Source organism: Cervus canadensis, chromosome 10 (assembly GCF_019320065.1).
Source record: "Cervus canadensis isolate Bull #8, Minnesota chromosome 10, ASM1932006v1, whole genome shotgun sequence".
Taxonomy (NCBI): Eukaryota; Metazoa; Chordata; class Mammalia; order Artiodactyla; family Cervidae; genus Cervus; species Cervus canadensis.
In genome coordinates this window covers 44,317,757-44,342,744 of record NC_057395.1, presented here as the reverse complement: position 1 = coordinate 44,342,744, position 24,988 = coordinate 44,317,757, and the positions used below count along the sequence as shown (strand labels likewise).

The 24,988-nt window shown below is 42.8% G+C and overlaps 1 protein-coding gene across 1 annotated transcript in view; it reads left to right on the top strand.

The window, feature by feature from the left end:
- Nucleotides 1–4,024: 4,024 nt before the first annotated feature.
- Nucleotides 4,025–24,988, top strand: part of ABHD12 (abhydrolase domain containing 12, lysophospholipase) — a 57,118-nt gene continuing 36,154 nt past the window's right edge. The window contains exon 1 of the mRNA XM_043478444.1: nt 4,025–4,333. Within this exon, the coding sequence (XP_043334379.1) occupies nt 4,143–4,333 (191 nt within the window). The 5' untranslated portion in view covers nt 4,025–4,142. The remainder of the gene's footprint in view (nt 4,334–24,988) is intronic.

Sequence of the window (24,988 nt, the reverse complement as noted above, 5' to 3'; positions counted from 1 at the left end):
ACCATAATCACAGAAGACTAGCCAATCTGATCACAGGACCACAGTCGTGTCTAACTCAGTGAAACTAAGCCATGCTGTGTGGGGCCACCCAAGACGGTCGGGTCATGGTGGAGAGGTCTGACAGAATGTGGTCCACTGGAGAAGGGAATGGCAAACCACTTCAGTATTCTTGCTTTGAGAACCCCATGAACAGTATGAGAAGGCAAAATGATAGGATACTGAAAGAGGAACTCCCCAGGTCGGTAGGTGCCCAATATGCTACTGGAGATCAGAGGAGAAATAACTCCAGAAAGAATGAAGGAACAGAGCCAAAGCAAAAACAACACCCAGTTGTGGATGGGACTGGTGATAGAAGCAAGGTCCAATGCTGTAAAGAGCAATATTGCATGGGAACCTGGAATGTTAGGTCCATGAATCAAGGCAAATTGGAAGTGGTCAAACAGGAGATGGCAAGAGTGAATGTCGACATTCTAGGAATCGGCGAAGTAAAATGGACTGGAATGGGTGAACTTAATTCAGAGGGCCATTATATCTACTACTGTGGGCAGGAATCCCTTAGAAGAAATGGAGTAGCCATCACGGTCAACGAGAGAGTCCGAAATGCAGTACTTGGATGCAATCTCAAAAACGACAGAATGATCTCTCTTCATTTCCAAGGCAAACCATTCAATATCACGGTAATCCAAGCCTATGCCCCAACCAGTAACGCTGAAGAAGCTGAACGGTTCTATGAAGACCTACAGGACCTTTTAGAACTAACACCCAAAAAAGATGTCCTTTTCATTATAGGGGACTGGAATGCAAAAGTAAGAAGTCAAGAAACACCTGGAGTAACAGGCAAATTTGGCCTTGGAGTACGGAATGAAGCAGGGCAAAGGCTAACAGAGTTTTGCCAAGAGAATGCACTGGTCATAGCAAACACACTCTTCCAACAACACAAGAGAGGACTCTACACATGGACATCACCAGATGGTCAACACCGAAATCAGACTGATTATATTCTGTGCAGCCAATGATGGAGAAGCTCTATAGAGTCAGCAAAAACAAGACCAGGAGCTGACTGTGGCTCAGATCATGAACTCCTTATTGCCAAATTCAGACTTAAACTGAAGAAAGTAGGGAAAACCACTAGACCATTCAGGTATGACCTAAATCAAATCCCTTATGACTATACAGTGGAAGTAAGAAATAGATTTAAGGGACTAGATCTGATAGAGAGCCTGATGAACTATGGATGGAGGTTCGTGACATTATACAGGAGACAGGGATCAAGACCATCCCCATGGAAAAGAAATGCAAAAAGGCAAAATGGTTGTCTGAGGAGGACTTACTGTGAAAAGACGTGAAGCGAAAAGCAAAGGAGAAAAGGAAAGATATTCCCATTTGAATGCAGAGTTCCAAAGAATAGCCAGGAGAGAGAAGAAAGCCTTCCTCAGTGTCAATGCAAAGAAATAGAGGAAAACAACAGAAGGGAAAGACTAGAGATCTCCTCAAGAAAATTAGAGATATCAAGGGAACATTTCAGGCAAAGATGGGTTCAATAAAGGACCGAAATGGTATGGACCTAACAGAAGCAGAAGATATTAAGAAGAGGTGGCAAAAGTACACAGAAGAACTGTACAAAAAAGATCTTCTTGACCCAGATAATCACAATGGTGTTATCACGCACCTAGAGCCAGACATCCTGGAATGTGACGTCAAGTGGGCCTTAGAAAGCATCACTACGAACAAAGCTGGTGGATGTGATGGAATTCCAGTTGAGCTATTTCACATCCTGAAAGATGATGCTGTGAAAGTGCTGCACTCAATATGGCAGCAAATTTGGAAAACTCAGCAGTGGCCACAGGACTAGAAAAGGCCAGTTTTCATTCCAATCCCTAAGAAAGGCAATGCCAAAGAATGCTCAAACTACCACACAATTGCACTCATCTCACATGCTAGTAAGGTAATGCTCAAAATTCTCCAAGCCAGGCTTTAGCAATACATGAACCGAGAACTTCCAGATGTTCAAGCTGGTTTTAGAAAAGGCAAGAAAGGTTTTAGAAAAGGAACCAGAGATCAAATTGCCAATATCCGCTGGATCATCGAAAAAGCAAGAGAGTTCCAGAAAAACATCTATTTCTGCTTTACTGACTATGCCAAAGCTTCAACTGTGTGGATCACAATAAACTGTGGAAAATTCTGAAGGAGATGGGAATACCAGACCACCTAACCTGCCTCTTGAGAAACCTGTATGCAGGTCAGGAAGCAACAGTTAGAAGTGGACATTCCAAATAAGAAAAGGAGTATGTCAAGGCTGTATATTGTCACCCTGCTTATTTAACTTCTATGCAGAGTACATCATGAGAAATGCTGGGCTGGAAGAAGCACAAGCTGGAATCAAGATTGCCAGGAGAAATATCAATAACCTCAGATACGCAGATGACACCACCCTTATGGCAGAAAGTGAAGAGGAACTAAAAAGCCTCTTGATGAAAGTGAAAGAGGAGAGTGAAAAAGTTGGCTTAAAGCTTAACATTCAGAAAACTAAGATCATGGCATCTGGTCCCACCACCTCATGGGAAATAGATAGGGAGACAGTGGAAACAGTGTCAGACTTCATTTTTGGGGGCTCCAAAAGCACTGTGGATGGTGACTGCAGCCATGAAATTAAAAGACGCTTACTCCTTGGAAGGAAAGTTATGACCAACCTAGATAGCATATTAAAAAGCAGAGACATTACTTTGCCAACAAAGGTCCATCTGGTCAAGGCTATGGTTTTTCCAGTGGTCATGTATGGATGTGAGAGTTGGACTGTGAATAAAGCTGAGCACCGAAAAATTGATGCTTTTGAACTGTGGTGTTGGAGAAGACTCTTGAGAGTCCCTTGGACTGCAAGGAGATCCAACCAGTCCATCCTAAAGGAGATAAGTCCTGGGTGCTCATTGGAAGGACTGATGCTGAAGCTGAAACTCCAGTTCTTTGGCCACCTCATGCAAAGAGTTGACTCATTGGAAAAGACCCTGACGCTGGGAGGGATTGGGGGCAGGAGGAGAAGGGGACGACAGAGGATGAGATGGCTAGATGGCATCACCGACTCAATCGGCATGAGTTTGAGTAAAGTTCGGGAGTTTGTGATGGACAGGGAGGCCTGGCGTGCTGCGATTCGTGTGGTCGCAAAGAGTCGGACACGACTGAGCGACTGAACTGAACTGAAGTGTCATTAGAAAGCCAATATAAGGAGCTACTGAATTTCTAAAGACATTTCTAATTAATTTTAAATCATCAGTTATTAGTAGTTTTCACCGGCACAAATTTTGAAATTACAAGTTACTTTGTAATAAATAAGCAAATCTCTTGGTTGTAGCTCATTTGTACAAAAATAATGCCATATTAAAGATAGCCAAAGTTATAAAACTAATAGATGAAACTGCTTTCTTTTGTGTTTTAGGAGCTGTTGAATTGTTACTTTGTGTTTCACAACTGGGAATTTGTGAACGGATTCTTCCCTCATCGACTAGTTCTAATTGCTTTATAAAAAATCTAATACTGGTTTTTTAGCAGCTCGGTTTTCAGGTTTGGCCCAAAAGAAAAAAAAATATACATGTGTATTTCAAATTAAAAAACAAACCTACCTGATCGCATATTTTTTAAAGGCCTTGTGGGAAAATTTAATAGTTGTAAAGCATTATTAGGACAGACTTGTGATGTCACCTTTCTCTTTTCGTTGTGTAAACCCTTAAAAGACCCTTTCGGGGGTTTCTACTCTTGAGGGAAGTCAGAGAGCCTGGGACGGGGGCGCAGGGTCCCTTTCGGGCAGCTAAGCCAGCGGCCCCGGCTCGGACCTAGCGCGACCCCTACGGAGCGCAACTCCACCGCCCCGCCGCGGCGTCACGCCCGGACAGAGACGCCCGCGACGGCGTCTTCTGCCCGTCTCTAAGATGGCTGCGGGCGCCAGGAGGGGGCGGGCCTGGGAGGGCGGGGCGGGTTGGCGGCCTCCCGACGCTCATTGGCCAGCCCTGACCGGCTGTGGGCGGGCCCGCCGGCCGGCAGGGACGTCAGGGCGGCGGGCTCGCGGCGGCGGCTGCGGCGGCTCACCTCGGCGGTGGCTCCCCTCGGCGGCGGCGGGCGGCGCGGGCGAGACTGGCCGTGCTGGCCACGGAATGAGGAAGCGGACCGAGCCCGTCGCCCTGGAGCATGAACGCCGCGCCGCCTCAGGCTCGCCCTCCGCCGGCCCGGCCGCCGCGGCGCTGGACGCCGACTGCCGCCTGAAGCAGAACCTGTGCCTGGCGGGCCCGGGGCCGGCCGAGCCGCGCTGCGCCGCGGACGCGGGCATGAAGCGGGCGCTGGGCAGGTGAGGGGCGGCGGGGGCGGCCGGGGCCAGCGCCCCTTCGGAGCTGCCCGCCCCGCGCGCCCCGCCGGCCTCTCCGAGCCGGCCCATCCCTGGTGCCTCCCCGAGTGGGCCTGCGGGGCCCCCCCGGCACCCGGCTGGAGAGCGCCTCCCGACGAGGATGGGGGGCCCCTGGATGCCCGGCGGGGCCGGGGGAGCACGCGCGCGGCGCGGACCCAGCGTCCCTCCCACGGGGTGGGCAGCTCACCGGCCCCCGCGGGGCCCCTTGGGACGGTGGAGGGTCCGCAGTGTGCAGGCGCGGGGCTGCGCCGCCTTCTCCGGGAGGCTGAGGGCTCGGCGGGGTGCGAGGTAGCGGGGCGCTGCGCCCTCGAATGCAGAGGGCAGGTGGATGCCCGGCGATCGCGAGCCGCTGGCTTCTGGTGTGTGGAATGTGTCCACCCGAGTCGACCCCTTGGGAAGCGCTGTCCGGCCCGGAAGATGTTTTCGGCCTCCCTTTGGGGAGATGAACGCGTTGACGTTGAAATCATCTCACAGTTGAGAGAAGGGCGTTTTTTCACGCCGGCTGGACTCTCCCCGTAGGCTGGTGTGTTTATTGTCTGGCTGTTCGTGGAACTTATCACTCATGACAGTTTTGAAGTCTTGATCTTTCTTGGTGACTGAAAAAGTTAGTACGTAGTGTTCTCAGATGTTGTAGCAAGAGTCACTGCTTTTGAGATCCCCTGGAATGGCCTTAATTGACACAGGCCTCTGCAGTGTAAAATAGTTATCCAAAGAGCCCCTAAAAAATGTTAACTTCATTGCCTAAAGATCACGAGGTTAAACTATATACACATCTCAGTCAGTGGTTCCCCTTCCTGCTGGAAGTCCAGGGATCGACAGAATTTTTGTTTTTGTGTAAAATTATGTAGCAACTGATCAGCATCTCTTGTGAAGATAATCTCTTTTGTGGAAAGGTTTATCTGCACTAAAAACGCACAGTTGGCTTTAATGCACTTTTATTAACAGATTTGACATAACACTTAGGTTGTAAGCTCTTCCTTTGAAGAAGACAAATTGTGATGCACAGTAATGTTTGGGGAAACAATCTCCCTTGAAAGATCTACTGTATTGAAAGAGCCTGATTATTTTTATTTTTGAGTTGAGGACAAAGAGAGACATTCTAGTGGTGTCACTTCCTTTGGATAAACAAAAGGCTGTTATGAGAATAAAAAGAAAAGCAGATGGCAGGAAGGGCAAATTTGTGTTACCCCATGGTTCCTTCCCTATTGCCTGAAATACTCTCCTGGACCTTCCCCTCCTGAGTTTTCTCCTTCAGCCTGGCCTCTGCTGAGCTGTCACCTCTTCAAAGAGGCTTTCCCAGACTAGCACATCCAAAATAGCGCTTGGGCCCCCACCTGCCTCTTTCTGTTTACTTGTTTCTTCATCCCCCTTGATTGCTTGCACACTTGACTGGCTTTGTGCATAGTCTCCCACAGGAGAATGGAAGCCCTGTGAGAGCAGGGACATTGTTCTTGGGGCCTCTGTCTTCAGAGGCACATCTTAGGTGGGAGAAAGTATTTTGTTTAATGAATATCCAGAATAGATTCCTAGAAGTGGAATTGCTGAGCCAAGGGGTGTATGCTGATGACTGAAAGGAAAGACCGAAGTGCCCTGCCAAGAGCTTGTATGATTGGGACACCATCCACTAGTGTCAGTCTCCTCACCCAAATAGTGAATATTACCAGATATTTTGATCTTTTTCTACTTGGTTGCTGAAAATCGACATCTGATTTGTAACTTTAATTTGCCATTCTTAGTGGTTAGGTGGCAGTTTCTGTATGTTTTTGTAAGCTTATTATACATCTTTGGGATTATTTACATCTTGAACCATCCTTGTTTGGGTCCCCCTGCACATTTCTTTTAACTTTCTATTGTGCACATTTTCAATAGACAGAAGTAGAGGAGTCAGTATAATGAAGCTCCATGAGCCCGTCCCTTCATTTCAATAGTTTTCCATGTTTTGCCAGTCTTGAATCATCTCTTCCTCCTCTCCTCCATTTTTGATATGGTGGGGAGACTAGACTGTAAAACAACTGATTTCATCCATAAATATTTTCACAGTGTATCTTGAACAAATAAGGTTTTTGAAATATATATAACCCCAATACTACTACTGAATTGTATAAAAACTAGCAATTTATTATTTGTAATTAATTTAATATTATTTAGTATCCTGTCTGGGCTTCCCAGGTGGTACAGCGGTAAAGAATCTGCCTGCCAATGAAGGAAACAAAGAGATGTGGGTGGGGAAGATCCCCTGGAGTAGGAAATGGCAACCCACTCCAGTATTCCTACCTAGAAAATTCCATGGACAAAAGGAGCCTGGCAAGCTACAGTCCATGAGGTTGCAAAGAGTCAGACATGACTGAGCGACTGAGCATGAGTCTACATATACATTTCCCTGTCTTAGAAGTGTCTTTTTAAGTCAGTTTTAAAATCCTGTACATTTCTTAAGTGTACTTCTAGTTAATCTCTTGTTGTTATTTTCTTATACACTGTTACTAGTTGTATTTATTCTGTATCTAGCAATTTACGTAATCTTAGTTTCAAGTGGTTTTTGCAGTTCCTGAATTTTCCAGGTATGCTATCCTATCAGCTGCAAATATTAATAATAATTCTGTTTTCTACTTTTTATGTCTTTTGTTTCTCTTTTTTGATTACATTGTTTTTCCAGAACAAGGTTGAATAATAGGGGTGATACTGAGTATCCTTATCTTGTTCCTGACTTTAAGGAGAATTCTATTAGTGTTTATGCCAAGTTAGTTATTTTACTAAGGGGTGTGTTGCTGCTGTTTTGTCTTTTTTTTTAAGATCAAAAATGGTTGTTGAATTATATTAAATGCTGTTTTAGCATCTGTCAAATGATCATATGAATTTTGTCTCTTGACCTGTTAATATGCTGAGTCGTAGTAATAGATTTCATATCATTGAGTCATCATTTTATATTATTGAATCATCAATAATAACTCTTATTATGTAGACAGATTATGTTTATTAATATTTTACTAGGGAGTTTTACACCGTTAGTTGTATGACTAGTTTGTAATTTTCTTTTTTAATGCCATCTTTACCAAGTGATTTTAGTGTTTTTTATAGCTTTATTAGAAGTTTTCTCTTTCTCTTCATTAGCCAGTTTAAATATTGTACTTTTGAAATGATCTCTTTCTTTAAATTTTGGTAGAATTCACCTGTAAAACTTTCTGAACATGGTGCTTTTTTAGAATGTAGCATTTTTATAGCTGTTATAGTTTCTTAGATTTGCAGTCTCTTTCTGGATTCAGTTTTGGTGATTTATATGTCTATAGAAAATCATCTGTTACGTCTAGCTTTTCCTCTATACTTGGGGCTCTTCCCTAGTCTTGTTTCCTATTTCAGGTATTTACATGCCTTCCCCTCTTTTTTCTTGCTGTAGCACATGTGTGCACACACAGAAAAATTTTGGATTTTCTCCTGAATAAAAAAAAATATTTTGTGTGCATTTTTCTGGGACCCCAGGATGGCGCTGAGGCTGTGGAGAAGTGGAGAGAACATTCTCTCTCTGAAGAGGGCAGCAAGAGCTGCTTTCTTTCCTGTGACTGCCCAGCAGGAATGTGGCTCCAGGGCATCCAGATCTTCCAGTCTTTCCTGAAGAGCAGCTGAGTGTGTGTCCGTGACCTCTTAACTTTTTAGATAAACTTTTTAGACTAATATAGATAAAGACAACCACCTTGGAGGTAAAGCCAGGGGTGTTTTTTTTCAATTGATGTATAGTTGGTTTGCAATATGTTAATTTTATATATGTATATATATATATATTCTTTTTCAGATTCTTTTCCCTTCTAGGTTATTACAGAATATTGAGTGTAGCTCCCTTTGGGTTTGTTTTGGACTAAGTTGGACTAAAGGGTCATTTTGGAAGGCATCTGGCTTATAGGTTAGCCCTGCACTCTATGAAAGGAGGGACTGGATATTGCTTTTGCTTTGCACATGTCTGGTATGAGGAGGCAAATGAGGGATTCTGTGGGCCTTTGATCTTCTCTTCTGTAATCCTGGAGTTCTTGGCACTATTCAGTAAAGGCATCAAGACTCAAGACGAATGCTCAGTTGTGTCTGACTCTTTGTGATCCCATGGTCTGTAGCCCGCCAGGCTCCTTTGTCCATGGGTTCTCCAGATAAGAGTGCTGGAGTGGGTTGCCGTTTCCTCCTCCAGGGGAATCTTCCCGACCCAGGAATCAAACCTGTGGGTCTTGTGTCTCCTGGATTGGCAGGTGGGTTCTTTACCACTAGTGCCATCTGGGAAGCCCAGTGAGATGTATAGGTCTGTGTTTAAATGAACTAGACTGTCCAAATCTGCCAGATAATCAAGATCAGTGGACTGCCTGGGAGGTTTCATATCTGATGACCTTTGTGTGTAAATACAGAAGAATGCAGGCTTCACCCTTGTTTCCTCCTTGACCCAAAAGAAGGAACTTCATGCAGGGTTGCAGAAGGCTTTACCATAACCCAGAAAGCCGGGTGGTTCACCTTCCTGAGGGAGAATAGGGAGCTCACCAGACAAGGCTCTGTGCCTGGTATCTCTTTCTTTATATATGGAGAGAAGAGAGTGCTCTCAGAGCTAGCTTTTGTACTTAAAGTCTACTTTTCTCCACCTTCTTCTCCTCCCCCTCCCCAGAGTAGAGTTGGTTCCTGGACCATGACAAGCAGCCAGGGAGGCTATGTTATGGTGCTTCAAGTGGGGCTCCCAGCTGAGTCCCTCTCTTCCCACTTGTGGTTTATCTTAGCAGGGACACATTGCAGCCCTGGAACTCAGCACCCTGGAACTTGAGTCCTGTATCTCTGCTTACTTCCCAGTTCCTTTCAGCCAGTGGGTACTCTTCCCTTCTCAAGGGAGTGCCTGTCTTCTACAGTAATGTTGGGCATGGACTGCCCAAATGCAGGAGTTACTTTTTAGGTAGATTAAGAGCTCCAGAAGACACTGATCATAGAGGTAGTCTTGGAGAGAGGCTTAGATGGGTCATTGCCTCAGGGTTCTGCTGATAGCAGTGGAGATGGGACAAACCTTTCCAGACTCAAGGTCTTCCTCCTGCTCCTCCCACAAGAGCACTTTTCCTTCCAAAATGCAGTTTATAGGGAAAATTTAACTGTAATACAATCTTGGAAACTGACAGATTAAGTCAAATGCTTAACGTGATGCCATAGAACTTGAGTGTCCACATGGAGGGTGGACAGGTGTTTTGTTTCTTCCTGAACTGAGGGCCAGTGTCTGGAGTGTCAGGCTGCTGACACAAGGAAGTGTGATGCCCAGAAACCCACCCAAGATGTCCGGTTAGTAGAAAGACCTGTTATTTAGGCTTGGTGCCCATCTTAGTATCATTTGATATTTTGGAGGAAAGTTTGTATAGTCTCAAGTGAGTGTTCTCAGGTTTGTGTCTTGGGGAGAATTGCTTAACTTTCAGAGCTTATTTCTTCCTCGTGATGTGGGGATAAAAATCTCCCTTATAGAAGCAGGGTGAGGCTCCAGTATGAAAGAGCTGCTGGTGGCATGATGTCTCTGGGATTCAGAGACAGGTTAGGGATCCCCAAGGGTGCTGTGAAGTTGCAGGGAGGTGGTTAGTTGTGTGGGACAGCAGTGGAAGTTCTCTGGGTGCTTCTGTTTTCTCTGAAATAAGAGCGAAGCCCTCCACCCAGGGGAGAGGAGCTACCACAGGTATTTCTTTTTCAGCTTTCCACCTGGACCCAGTCTTAGCTCTCTCTCTTTGGCTTAATCGGATGTTTCCTACCATTTGCTAAAGTCTCATTATCAAGACAGTCAATCTCCTTGGCAGAGACTCACTTCTCCAACTTGTGGTGTTGCAACAATGGATGATGGAAATGGTTTTCATGGGAAGTCGTTGCAGCTGTGACTTGTGGTGTGTTCTGTATAGCTGAGTGCGACCTGGTCCTGGGAGGTCTGAGGGCAGCTCCCCTTGCACCCCCCACCTGAGGACTCCGCACACAGGCCAGTGAGGAGGGTGTTAAGCTGGATTTGAGGTGGAGAAAAGATCAACATGAACAGAGGGCAACATCAATGATCATATGGTTCATAAGCAGAATTCTTGCCCCTCAGGTTTTGCTAATACACAAATAGAGGTTTCTAGCAGAATTTGTCTTGAGATGGCACCTGTGGGCTTTGTTTTATGTGTATTCTGTTTTCCAGGTATGCCCTGGTTTACCAGGAAATGCCCTGAGAAGGTAAAAAGAGGAGGGGGTAGATGAGTGTCAGTGTGAGGAGTGGCATTTTGCAGAGATGAAGACAGAGAAGGAGTGTCAATGAAGAAATACAAGCACAGCTCAGGAATGCTGGAATTTAGGGTTTGTTCTTGAAACTTGAAAGTTGTCCTGAGCTTTGTTGTTGTTCAGTCGCTCAGTGGTGTCTGACTCTTTGCTACCCGATGGACTGCAGCATGCTGGGCTTCCCTGTCCTTCACCATCTCCTGGAGCTTGCTCAGACTCATGTTGATTGAGTTGGTTTTGCCATCCAACCATCTCATCCTCTGTCTCCCCCTTCTCCTCCTGCCTTCAGTCTTTCCCAGCATCAGGGTCTTTTCCGGTGAGTCAGCTCTTCGCATCAGATGGCCAAAGTGTTGGAGCTTCAGCATCAGTCCTTCCAATGAATATTCAGGGTTGATTTCCTTTAGGATTGACTGGTTTGAGCTTTAGGGTAAAGAAAAGAAAGCTGAAATTCTTTTCAGGTCTTAGCAAACTTGGATCTCCATGCAAGATTTAGATGAATTGACTGAATTCTTTGTAATGGGAAGGGAAAAATGTTCAGAGTGGAAGCAGGTCATTTGGATGCTGTAGTTCAGGGTCCTAAAATACATGTATGGCTTTTAACTTTCAGCTGTTTCTCTCTCCTAATAATGTGTATAGCATAGACTCTTTACTGTTTCATGCTTGACTTGTGCGATTCTTGGGCCTGGAACATCATTTTGTTCCTACCTGAAAGTGGCGTTGTCAGTGTTGCATGCTCATAGGTTTATTTTATTCAACCAACAGTTAACTTGCTTCTGTTTGTTTGAAATCATGTTAGGCACTGGGAAAGATGAAAGAAGGCAGTGCCAATCCTCAGGGAGTTTGTTGTCTGTCAGTTTTTATGTGTGACATTTTCATGATGTCTGTGGTAGAGACAATACAAGGATGGCTGGAGACAGATAGTCTGATCTCACATTTGTCCTTTGTTACTCTTGACATTTTTTTGTACTGGTTTATCTTCAGAATATCTCATCTTTTAGGCTTCCACTTCTCTGACAGAATGTAACTAATTTTTCGATGCATCCCTGGCATATCAAGCTATCTGTAGATAAAATAAATGTTCACAGTTTAGGGACAGAGCACACTTTGACAAGGCACGTCATGGCAGAACCTACAGGAAGGAAAATAAGACTGCCATCCTAGGACACTGGATGCTGGCTTTGGGCTCCAGAAGGAAGGGACGGTGTTGGCCAGCTGGGAACCTGCTGGTACAGCCCAGGGCTTCCTGAGGAAGCACCAGGGAGGTTCTGCAGGGACTGAGGAGGGATTCTGGTGTGAGGCCACTGTGAGAGATGGCAGTCGCCATGGTGAAAGGCAGCCCCAGAGGGATCTTGTCTGTTTCTCTCTGTTCCCCTCTCATTTTTTTTTTTCTTCTGATTGCAGAAATGAAAAGGATTTCCTAATACAGATTTAAAACAGAATATAATTGAGAAAGTAAAATTGTCCTGTGGATAATTCCTGTTAGCAGTGTGGCAGCTCTACAGAAGATTGCTAGCATGATTTTTCTTTTTTTCATCCATTGAGTATTTGTTGAAGACTTACTGTGTGCTGGAGGCTGTGAATAGAATGTTACAGTCAGACAGTTCCCAGTCCTTGTGTAACTCACATTCCCCTTTTGAGGGAGAAAGATAGCAAAAAAAAGGTAGATGTAAATATATAGTAAATTTCAAGGAGGTGGTAAAGTGCTGTGAAGAAAAATAGAGCAAGGTAGTTTTAAAAAGCAGACAGCATACCCAGAATGGAATTGCTTATGCTAAATAAGCCCCACATCACCAAACAGAAATTTTATTACAGTCTCGGCTCAAATTCTTAAACCAGTCAATTGGGAATCACCTGGTCAGCACTGATGAGGTCATCTGCCTGTTAGAACCTTGTCGTCTCCTAAAGGAAAGTGACCTTGGAATAAACCCAATTATTTTGTCTCGTAAAGCTTTCTTGTTCCTGCTCCCTTCTGCCTAGGAAAGTCTTTCATTTTGTATGGCTCTTTGGAGCTGTTTAGTATTTACTATGTGAGATGCTGCCCAGTTGATGAATTGTTGAATAAAGCCAGTAAGATCTTTTAAGATTTGCTCAGGTGAATTTTGTTTTTCAACAGTAAGTAATGCAATTATGTATAAAGCGCTTGAAAATAAGCTATGTTGTAGTGATAAAACATCCTTGTTACCGTCAGGAGAATAAGGCCTTTTCACAGTAGGACAATCAGCTTTAAACTCTGCCAACATCCTCATGACTTTTTGTTTTCTTCTTTGGGAAAATTTATGGATTGCTCTTGTGTATTAAGTTTTCAGTTCTGTTCAGTGAAATTACTCCCAATACTGTGTTTCAGTAAGAGTTTGAAGATTGTTCTTCAGGTTTCCACATATAAATTAGGTAGAATTTAGTCCAACTATTAGTTTTCAGACATGAATTTTGGATTTACTTTTTTGTTCCTTCTGAGAGAATATGAGAAAATATAATGGAATATATATATATTTGTATATACTCATATATGATAGAATATTTATTATAATAGAAAATGTGTCTTGGGATATACCTATTAATATAGCAAATAAAGCCAAAAACTCTTTCTTAATAATTTTGATTGTTGCAGTCATGGAGGAATTGATGAAGACTAAATATAGACACTTTTTAATAGAAATCTGATTCTTCCACATCTGGCCAAGATAGAGTAACAAGGGCTAAATTTACCCTGAAATAACTACAACAAAGCCCAGACAAAATGCATGAAACAAGCTTTCCAAACACTGGCCACTGGCAGTGAGAGACAGTGGTCTGTGAAAGGTGACAAAGTGAGTCCTACAACAGCTCCAGCTTCCCGCTGTGTATGTGAGAGTTTCTCCACTATAGCTCAGGGAAGGGGAAAGCGATGTGGAGGGCCTGGTTGACTCCCTGAGCCGTGGGTGAGGTGCTGAGAGCCTGGGGACACCTGCATGCCTACAGTTTACAGGACAGAGGACCAGGGAGAGACAGTGGCACAGAGAACTCTGGAGAGCCATCCAGAGTTGTATTCTGTATTCAGCAGAGTGCTGCTCAGCCCATGTGTGTGCTCAGCACGAATCATAAAAACAAACCCCGGAAGAATCAAACCGTCTCCAAGTAACTTCACTGCATCCTGAAACAAGGTTCAGTAATATTTATAGGAATATAAAAATAGCCAGTATGCAACAAAGTAAAATTCACAATGTCTAATATATCTAATCAAGGATTCAGTTCAGTTCAGTCACTCAGTTATGTCTGACTCTGCGATCCCATGGACCACAGCACGCCAGGCCTCCCTGTCCATCACCAACTCCTGAAATTTACCCAAAATCATGTCCATCGAGTCAGTGATGCCATCCAACCATCTCATCCTCTGTCATCCCCTTTTCCACCTGCCCTCAATCTTTCCCAGCATCAGGGTCTTTTCAAATGAGTCAGCTCTTCGCATCAGGTGGCCAAAATATTGGAGTTTCAGCTTCAACATCAGTCCTTCCAATTAACACTTAGGACTGATCTCTTTTAGGATGGACTGGTTGGACCTCCTTGCAGTCCACAGGACTCTCAAGAGTCTTCTCCAACACCACAGTTCAAAAGCATCAATTCTTCGGGGCTCAGCTTTCTTTATAGTCCAGCTCACAGTCATACCTGACTACCGGAAAAACCATAGCCTTGACTAGACAGACCTTTGTTGGCAAAGTAATGTCTCTGCTTTTTAAAATGCTGTCTGGGTTGGTCATAACTTTCCTTCCAAGGAGTATGCGTCTTTTAATTTCATGGCTGCAGTCATCATCTGCACTGATTTTGGAGTCCCCCAAAATAAAGTCAGCCACTGTTTCTACTGTTTCCACATCTATTTCCCATGAAGTGATGGGACCAGATGCCCTGATCTTAGTTTTCTGAATGTTGAGCTTTAAGCCAACTTTTTCACTCTCCTCTTTCACTTTCATCAAGAGGCTTTTTAGTTCTTCACTTTTTGCCATAAGAGTGGTGTCAGCTGCATATCTAAGGATACTGATATTTCTCCCAGCAATCTTGATTCCAGCTTGTGCTTCATCCAGCCCAGCGTTTCTCATGATGTACTCTGCATAGAAGTTAAATAAGCAGGGTGACAATATACAGCCTTGACATATTCCTTTTCCTATTTAGAACCAGTCTGTTGTTCCATGTCCAGTTCTAACTGTTGCTTCCTGACCTGCATACAGATTTCTCAAGAGGCAGGTCAGGTGGTCTGGTATTCCCATCTCTTTCAGAATTCTCCACAGTTTATTGTTATCCACACAGTCAAAGGCTTTGGCATAGTCAATAAAGCAGAAATAGATGTTTTTCTGGAACTCTCTTGCTTTTTCAATGATGCAACGGATGTTGGCTATTTGATATCTGGTTCCTCTGCCTTTTCTAAAACTAGCTTGAACATTTGGAAGTTCACAGTTCACGTAATGCTGTAACCTGGCTTGGAGAATTTTAAGCATTACTTTACTAGCATGTGAGATGAATACAATTGTGTGCTCATCTCCAAGTTGGTAGGTGCACAATATGCTACTGGAAATCAGTGGAGAAATAACTCCAGAAATAATGAAGGAACAGAGCCAGCAAAAACAACACCCTTTTGTGGATGGGACTGGTGATAGAAGCATGGTCTGAGCCTGTAAAGAGCAATATTGCATAGGAACCTGGAATGTTAGGTCCATGAATCAAGGCAAATTGGAAGTGGTCAAACAGGAGATGGCAAGAGTGAATGTCGACATTCTAGGAATCAGCGAACTAAAATGGACTAGAATGGGTGAATTTAACTCAGATGACCATTATATCTACTACTGTGGGCAGGAATCCCTTAGAAGAAGTGAAGTAGCTATTATAGTCAACAAAGGAGTCCAAAATGCAGTACTTGGATGCAATCTCAAAAACGACAGAATGATCTCTCTTCATTTCCAAGGCAAACCATTCAATATCAAGGTAATCCAAGCCTATGCCCCAACCAGTAACGCTGAAGAAGCTGAAGTTGAACGGTTCTATGAAGACCTACAAGATCTTTTAGAACTAACACCCAAAAAAGATGTCCTTTTCATTATAGGGGACTGGAATGCAAAAGTAAGAAGTCAAGAAACACTTGGAATAACAGGCAAATTTGGCCTCGGAGTACAGAATGAAGCACGGCAAAGGCTAATAGGGTTTTGCCAAGAGAACACACTGGTCATAGCAAACACCCTCTTCCAACAACACAAGAGAAGACTCTACACATGGACATCACCAGATGGCCAATGCTGAAATCAGATTGATTATATTCTTTGCAGCTAAAGATGGAGAGGCCCTATACAGTCAGCAAAAACAAGACCAGGAGCTGACTGTGGCTCAGATCATGAAGTCCTTATTGCCAAATTCGGACTTAAATTGAAGAAAGTGTGGAAAACCACTAGACCATTCAGGTATGACCTAAATCAAATCCCTTATGGTTATACAGTGAAAGTGACAAATAGATTTAAGGGACTAGATCTGATAGACAGAGTGCCTGATGAACTATGGACAGAGGTTTGTGACATTGTACAGGAGACAGGGATCAAGCCCATCCCCAAGAAAAAGAAATGCAAGAAAGCAAAATGGCTGTCTGAGGAGGCCTTACAAATAGCTGTGAAGAGAAGTGAACAGCAAAGGAGAAAAGGAAAGATATACCCATTTGAATGCAGAGTTCCAAAGAATCGCCAGGAGAGAGAAGAAAGCCTTCTTCAGTGATCAGTGCAAAGAAATAGAGGAAATTAATAGAATGGGAAAGACTAGAGATCTCTTCAAGATAATTAGAGATACCAAGGGAACATTTCATGCAAAGATGGGCTCAATAAAGGACAGAAATGGTATGGACCTAACAGAAGCAGAAGATATTCAGAAGAGGTGGCAAGAATACACAGAACTGTATAAAAAAGATCTTCACAACCCAGATAATCACAATGGTGTGATCACTCACCTAGAGCCAGACATCCTGGAATGTGAAGTCAAGTGGGCCTTAGGAAGCATCACTACAAACAAAGCTAGTGGAGGTGTTAGAATTCCAGTTGACCTATTTCACATCCTAAAAGATGATGCTGTGAAAGTGCTGCATGCAATATGCCAGCAAATTTGGAAAACTCAGCAGTGGCCACAGGACTGGAAAAGGTCAGTTTTCACTCCAATCCCAAAGAAAGGCAATCCCAAAGAATGCTCAAACTAACATACAGTTGCACTCATCTCACACGCTAGCAAAGTAATGCTCAAAATCAAGGATTACCAGATATAATCGTTTACTTGTGCAGCCATAGCAAAGTATTACAGACTGAGTCGCTAAAACAGTAAATTTTTAATGTACTTTATACATATACGCTAGAAGTCTGAGATCAGTGTATTGGCAGCGTTAGTTTCTTCTAGGGCCTCACTCCTCTTAGGTCATGTTTCCTTTTTCATGTCTGTCCAGGTTTCTTCTTATAAGGACACCAGATAAAATTTTAACCTCTTTAAAGACTCTGTTTCCAAATACAGTCATATTGTGAGCTACAGGATTGTTGTTGTTCAGTCACTAAGTTGTGTACAACTCTTGGCAACTCCATGGACCATAGCACGCCAGGCTTCCCTGTCCTTCACTATCTCCTGGAATTTGCTCAGATTCATGTCCGTTGAATTGGTGATGCTATCTAACTATATCATCTTCTGCTGCTTATTCTTCTTTTGCCTTCAATCTTTCCCAATATCAGGGTCTTTTCAACTGAGTTGGCTCTTCGCATCAGGTGACCATACACAGAAGAGCACATATGCAGGTGACAGCAGGTTTCTTGTCAGGTGAGAAAGAAGGCTGTGGGGCAGCGTCTTTAAAACGCTGAAGAAACAACAACAAAAACCCAGAAAACCACCAAGTAGAATTTATTCTCTTTTTTCTTTTCCTTTCATCTCCTTCCCTCTCCCTCCCCTCTCCCTTTTCTTCCTTCTTTCCTTGTAAATGAAGTATAATTGACTTACTACATTAGTTTTAGGTGTACAACATAGTGATGAATCGATAGTTTTATACATTACAGAAGGATCACCATGCTAAGTTGCTACCATCTGTCACTCTACAAAGTTATGAATTATTGACTCTATTTCCTGTGCTGTATTTTTCATCCCTATGGCTTACTTTATAACTGGAAGTACTTCTTCACCCCCCTTCACATATTTCATTTATCCCCCTACCTTCCCCGCCTCTGGTAGCTACCAATTTGTTCTCTGTCGATCTGTTTCTGTTTTATTATGTATGTTCTCTTTTTTTATATTCCATGTACAAGACAAATCATATGGTATTTGTCTTTCTCTGTCTGACTGACTTAGCATAAAACCTTCAGGTCCATCCAAGTTGTCACAAATGACAAGATTTCATTTTTTTTTAATGGCCGTGTCATATCCTATTGTGTCTGTGTGTGTATCACATCTTTGTTATGTTGAGGTGTGTTTCCCTGTACCCAATTGGTTGAAAGTTTTTATCATACATGGACGTTGGATTTTGTCAAAAGCTTTTTCTGCATCTGTTAAGATGATCATATGATTTTTATTTTTCCATTTATTGTATGGTGTATCACATTGGTTTCTGGATATTGAAACATCCTTGAAACCCTGGGATAAATCTCACTTGATCATGGTATATGATCTTTTTAATGTAATTGAATGTAATTTAATATTTTAAATTCATTTTGCTAACATTTTGTTGAGGATTTTTACATCAGTGTTCATCAGGGATGTTGGCCTATATTTTCCTTGTTTTGTGGTGTTCTCATCTGATTTCAGTACCAAGATGATGCTGGCCTTGTACAGTGAGTTTGGAAGCACACTTTCCTCTTCCTTTTTTGCTGTAGTTGGAGAAAGATAGATATTCTTTAAATTTTTGGTAGATTTCATCTGCAAATTCATTTGATCCTGGACTTTTGTTTGCTGGGAGTTTCTTTTTCACTGCTGATTGAGTTTCATGATTGATAATCCTTCTGTTTGTATCTTCTGTTTTTTCCTGTTTCAGTCTTAGGAGATTGAATGTTTCTAGGGATTTATCCATTTACTCTGGGTTGTCCATTTTATTGGTGTATAATTGTAGTAAGCAATTATGATCCTTTGTGTTTCTGTGGTGTCATTGATACCTTCTCTTTCATTTCTGGTTTTATTGGTTTGGATCTGCTCTTTTTTCTTGAGGAATCTGGGTAAGAGTTTGCCAGTTTTATCTTTTCAAAGAACTAGTTCTTAGTTTCATTGATCTTTTCTGTTGGTTATTTTAGCCTCCATTTATTTCTGCTCAAATCTTTATTGTTTCTTTCCTTCTACTAACTTTGAGTTTTGTTTGTTCTTCTATTTCTTGTTCCTTTAGATTTAAGGTTAGATAGTTAGATCTTTCTTGTTTCCTGAGGTAGGCTTGTGTTGCTATAAACTTCCCTCTTAGATTTGTTCTTGTCCCATAGATTTTGGTTTTGGATCATTGTATTTCCATTTTCATTTGTCTTCAGGTATTTTTAAGTTTCCTCTTTGATTTCTTCAGTGACCCAGCATTTGTTTAGAAGGAATATTGTTTAGTCTCCATGTGTGTTTGTGTTTTTTGCTTTTTTTGCCTGTAGTCCATTTCTACTCTATACCACTGTGGTTGGAAAAGATCCTTGGTATGCTTTCCATCTTAACTTTGTTGAGACTTGATATATCTGTTAAGTTCATCTGGTCTAATGGGTCATTTAAGGCCAATGTTTCTTTATTGATTTTTTCACTGAATGATGTGTCCATTGATGTAAGTGGGGTGTTAAAGACCCTTCTTATTATTGTGTTGTTGTTAGTTTTTCCCTTTATGTTTGTTAACACATTATTGACCAAAGATGTATTAATATATCTTTTGTTACATGAACATTATTGACCAGAGACATTTCAGTATTCATTTACATAACAAATCGCCGGCTACCGGCAATAGTTTCTGCAAAAATCCTCCAGTCAGAAATGTGATAATATTTGCTTTATGTATTTAGTTGCTGCTATGTTGGATGTGTATTTGTTTACAATTGTTATATCTTATTGGATTGATTCCTTGGTCATTATATAATGTCCTTCTTTGTCTCTTGTTATAGTCTACTTGAAAATCTGTTTTGTCTGGTACACATATTGCTGCCCCAGCTCTCTTTGTTTCCATTTGCATAGAATACCATTTTCCATTACCTCACTTTCAGTTTCTTTGTTTTCAGATCTGAAATGAGTCTCTTGTAGTCAGCATATAGATAGGTTGTGTTTTTACTTACCTGTTTAGCTGTTCTGTGTCTTTTTGAGTACAGTATTTAATCAATTTACTTTTAAAGTAATTGTTGATAGGTATATACTTATTGCCATTTTGTTAATTCTTGTCTGATTGTTTTTATAGTTCTTATTTGTTCCTTCTTTTGCTCTTTCCCCCCATCTGATTTGATGATATATTTGGGTTGCTTTCTCTTTGGGTGAGTACATGTGTGTGTGTGTGTTGTAGGGTTTTCTTTTGATTTATGGTTACCATGATATTCATAACCAAGATATTCATGGGCTTCCCTGATAGCTTAGTTAGTGAAGAATCTGCCTGCAATGCAGGAGACCCTGGTTCGATTCCTGGGTCTGGAAGATCAGTTGGAGAAGGGATAGGCTCCCCATTCCAGTATTATTCTTGGACTTCCCTTGTGGCTCAGCTGATGAAGAATCCACCTGCAATGCAGGAGACCTGGGTTCGATCCCTGGCTTGGGAAGATCCACTGGAGAAGGGAAGGGCTACCCATTTAAGTATTCTGACCTGGAGAATTCCATAGACTGTATAGTCCATGGGGTTGCAAAGAGTCAGATATGACTGAGCAACTTCCACTTTCACTTTTCATGATGCTCATATATAGCAATTACACACACACACATAAATATATGTAATATATATTAGTAATAACGTGTTATTATTTTAAGTTGATGATCTTTTAAGTTGAAATGCGCTCTAAAAACCGTGTGTTATTCCCCCACATTATTCAGTGTTTTTGATAGCATATTTTATGACTTTTTGTTTTGTATATGTCTTAACTGCTTATTGTGGATATAGATGATTTTGCTGCTTTTGTCTTTTACTCTTCCTACTAGCTTTATAAGTGGTTGATGCACTACTTTTACTGTGCGTTTGCCTTTACCAATGAGATTTTTCCTTTCATAATTTTCATATTTGTAGTTGTGAGGGTTTTTTTTTGTTTTCCCATTTTTTAAAATCCTGCTTAGAGAAGTCGCTTGAACATTTCTTGCAATGCCAGTGTCATGGTGTGGAATTCTTTTAGCTATTGCTTATATGTAAAGTAAAATATTTTTGGTTACAGGTATAGATTTTTTGTCCCTTTCATCACTGAGTATATCATGTCACTTCATTCTGATCTGTGAAATTTCTGCTGAAAAGTCAGCTTACGGAGTTTTCTTGCACATAACTAATTGCTTTTTTTTCTTGCTACTTTTAAGATTCTTTATCTTTAATTTTGCTATTTTAATTGTAATTTGTCTTGGTTTAGACCTCTTTGAGAGGAGGGCATGACAACCCCAGTATTCTTGCCTAGAGAATCCCATGGACAGAGGAACCTGGCAGGGAGAAACCTAGGGAAGCTGAGGATCAAGTTTCGTTCTCAATTTTTTTTTTATTTCTGACAATGCAATTTAATTCATTTCAAATGAAAATTTGGTGGAATGGAAAGAAGGGAGCAGACTGAGAGTCCCAGGACAAGAACTCATTCTCAGATGAGGCCTTACCTTGAGTAAATGAATTCATACTGTGAGCCTGGTTTCCATATCTCTAAAAGAGGAGTGTTAACTGTTTTACCAGCTTCACGGAGTTGTACTAAGATTTCAGCAAGGTCATAGCAGCATTATATATCATTATAGAGTGAGGGGTATAGTGCTTTTTTCATGTCCACTCACTCCATCTACTTTTTGTGTTTAAAAGACGTTCACAAGAGACACCTATTTTACATGTTAATTTGTTTCCCTAGTTTTTATGCTTTTGGGGGAGATAATTGAATTACCTGTATTGTTGGTTGTGTTTTTGTTTATTTTTGGCTGCTCTGGGTCTTCATTGCAGCACGCGGGCCATGTCATTGTGGTGCAACGGGTTAGTTGCCCTGTGGCAGGTGGGATCTTAATTCCCTGACCAGTGATTGAACCTGCATCCCTCAGTGTTAGAAGGCAGTTAGTTTCTTAACCACAGGACCATCAGGGAAGTCCCACCTGTACTGTTAAGTCCTTATTTTTTTGCTTTGTATTGCAAAGTTTCAGAACTTTCTCAGATACTTTTTTGCTATGAAACTAGCCCTGGAGAGCAGGTAGTTTCTATTAATAGTTGGTAGGGTGGGTACTGCCTTGTTTAGAGACTTGTACTGTCCCTTATTGACAGTTCTAGTGTTGGACAAATACTGCTTCTTGAATGAAAGGGGGGTTATAATAATTTATTTATTTATTTATTGCACCATGTGGTTTGCAGAATCTTAGTTCCCCAACTAAGGCTTGAACTCAGTCATAACCACTGGACTGCCAGGGAATCCCCTGTATTGACTTAAATGCTTACAGCTATCTCGAAAGGTACTGTAATCCCATTTCACAGATGAGGAAATCAAGGTACAGATAGTTAGGCATTGTAGCTTGTCCAGGGTGACACAGGCACTGGAGGCAGAGCCCGAGTGCTCCTGCCTCTATTAGGGCTGCAACACAGCCTGACTGTTAGAGCAAGGAAATGGCATGGGTTGAAAATATTGGGCAGATGTCAGTTGAGGGAAACTAATGAGTTAGCCAGGATGTTCCTTTCCTTTTCTGACCACATTAGTGACACAGTGAGGTGCTGAGGAGTGGGCTTTTAAGCTCACAGACCTGGTGCAGAGCCTTCTCTCTGGTGGTTGTCACCCTTTAGGACCTCCTGGTCGGTTTGGCACCCCCTCCTTGTGGAAGTTGTGGAGTGGCTGGCATGGCCTGCACATCTGTGGCAGGTGCTAGAGGAAGCCAGGAGTCTGGGGGCAATGTCCCCGGAGCCAGCCTCATTGGCCCCTGTGGCTTTCTGATGAGCCAGTGTTATCTGGGACTCCCACGTCATCAATACTGGGCACTTTGGCTGTTGGAGGTAGCACATGTCCCGGGCATCTGTAATGAGGTTAAGTAGGGGTTTTTGCAATGCCTGTGTGCACTCTTCTAATAGAGTAAAGAGCCCAGAAGCGCAAGGCTTCTCAGATAAGAAAACAAAAGCGAGAAGGCAGGTTCACTTGCATCTAAAAATAGCCCTTTGTTAAAAAATTTACTCAGGGCTCCTTTAACGAGCAAGTTTTTCCAATGTGAAATTGTGAAGTAGCTCACTTTATCTGCTTGTGACTGCTGTGCTCGCAGTCGTAGCTCTTCCACCCTGTGGGCACGTCCCTGCCACTCCCTGAATTTCCAGTTCCAGGCCTTGCCCATTTGAAGCAGAGATGTGGTCCTGTGGTCTGTAGAAAGTGACATGTGATTCTAGGTAGAAGTGTTTCACAGCCAGTTCTTGGTTCTCCGTGCCATCCTTCCTAACACCGTCTGTGGAGTTGATGATGTCATGAAGCGATGGTGCTTCCTGAGCAACGAGGACTAGCGAAGCCCCTGCTGACCTGTGCTGTATGTGCAGCCAGAGCGAGAAGTGTGAGCTGTTGTTCATGCTGCTGGATTTGGGGGTGGTCGTTACTGCCGTGAGATGTAGCCTGTTCATGCTTATACAGTCCCTTCATTTTTGAAATCTTTTATTATATACAAGAAACATATTTAAAAATTTTAAAAATACTGAAGCATGAGTGGTAAATTCTCTACTCCTGTCTCCCCTGCCATGAACAGATTCTCCCCCCATCATTGCATGCCACCCCCGGTGTGTGGGTGCATGGTCCCCTGTGTGGGAGGCAGAAGGTTAAGGTGCTGGGACCATAGCTTTAATTGATAAAAGCAACAAAAATTGGTTGTGAGATGTAGTGGAAGAGAAGACCAAAAACACCAGTAACCAAAAATACCTATAAGGAATAATGCCCTGGAAAGATATATACAAAATCTGTAAGAGGAAAATAGCTCTGCCCTAAGAAAGGGCGAGTACAAACTTCTGGTGATGTGTTAGCCACTGAGCATGAGTTTGATTAAACTCCAGGAGTTTGTGATGAGTTCCTGGTGTGCTGCGATTCATGGGGTCGCAAAGAGTCAGACACGACTGAGCGACTGAACTGAACTGAACTGAACTGAACCCCAGATCCAGCTTTCTCTAGCGGCGAGCAAGGGCTGGTCTGTTGCAGTCCGCAGGCCTCTCACTGCCATGGCTTCTCCCGTTGCAGAGCCTGGGCTCTAGGTGCATGGGCTCTGTAGTTGTGGTGCAGGAGCTTAGTTGCGTTGCAGCATGTGGAATCTTCCTGGACCAGGGATCCAACCCATGTCCCCTGCATTGCCAGGCAGATTTGTGACCACTGGATCACCAGGGAAGTCCAAAGATGGTGTTTCTTTCCCAAATAGATTTAATGCAGTTCTGTTTGGGATCAGTCTGCCTCAGTTTCCCTGTAGGGACAGCAGAGTGCACGGTCATGAGTAGGTCCTGGGAACACAGATTGTCCACAGTTGCAAACAGCAAGCCAGGGACTAGCGACCAGGGACTAGGTGGTAAGCAGAGGGTGGTCAGAGTGGGGAGGCTGCCCTTGAGCTCACCGCTTCTCAGGGAGCTGAGGAAGAAGGCTGAGATTTTCAGCATCCTTTTCTAAATTTGCATGCATTTCAATAAGGACAGAAAAGACGTTAGAAGTTCTCTTATAAATATTCCCAGTTAAAAAGACAAATGGTAGAGGAAAATATTTTAAAATAATAATGTCAGACAGAGGGGTAATATTCTTAATATATAATGATTGTAAGAGGAATTAGAATAAACAGCCAAGGAGACCTTGGAGCAAATAGCCTTGAAGCTGAAACCTGGAGGGAACACAGGGCTGGGGATGTGGACAGGTCTCAGAAGTGGAGAAGCAACTAAACCCATGCCCGAGACATAGCTGGAAGGTCCGAGGCAGTGGGGAAGCACTAGGCCTGTGCTGGAGACTGAGGGCTGAAAGGTCAGAGGTGCACAGTGTTCCTGGGACCTGTTTCAGATGCTCTTGCATCTTATTGTTTACGGGGGGCAGTGCTATGACCAAGTCTCCTTTTGAGGAGACTCAAAGGCTCTCTCTGGCTATGTAGCAGGCAGGTGGAGGTTGGGGGTGGTTCCATTTAAGAAGTCTCTTCCAAAGGCCAAGGCATTGATCTCCAGAAGCGGGTGGGTTCACCCAGGAGGTGGGTGAGACAGTCATTAAGATATGGGAAGGAAATATTGGGACTTCTAATTATGTTCATATTCAGATATTAACCACCCAGTTA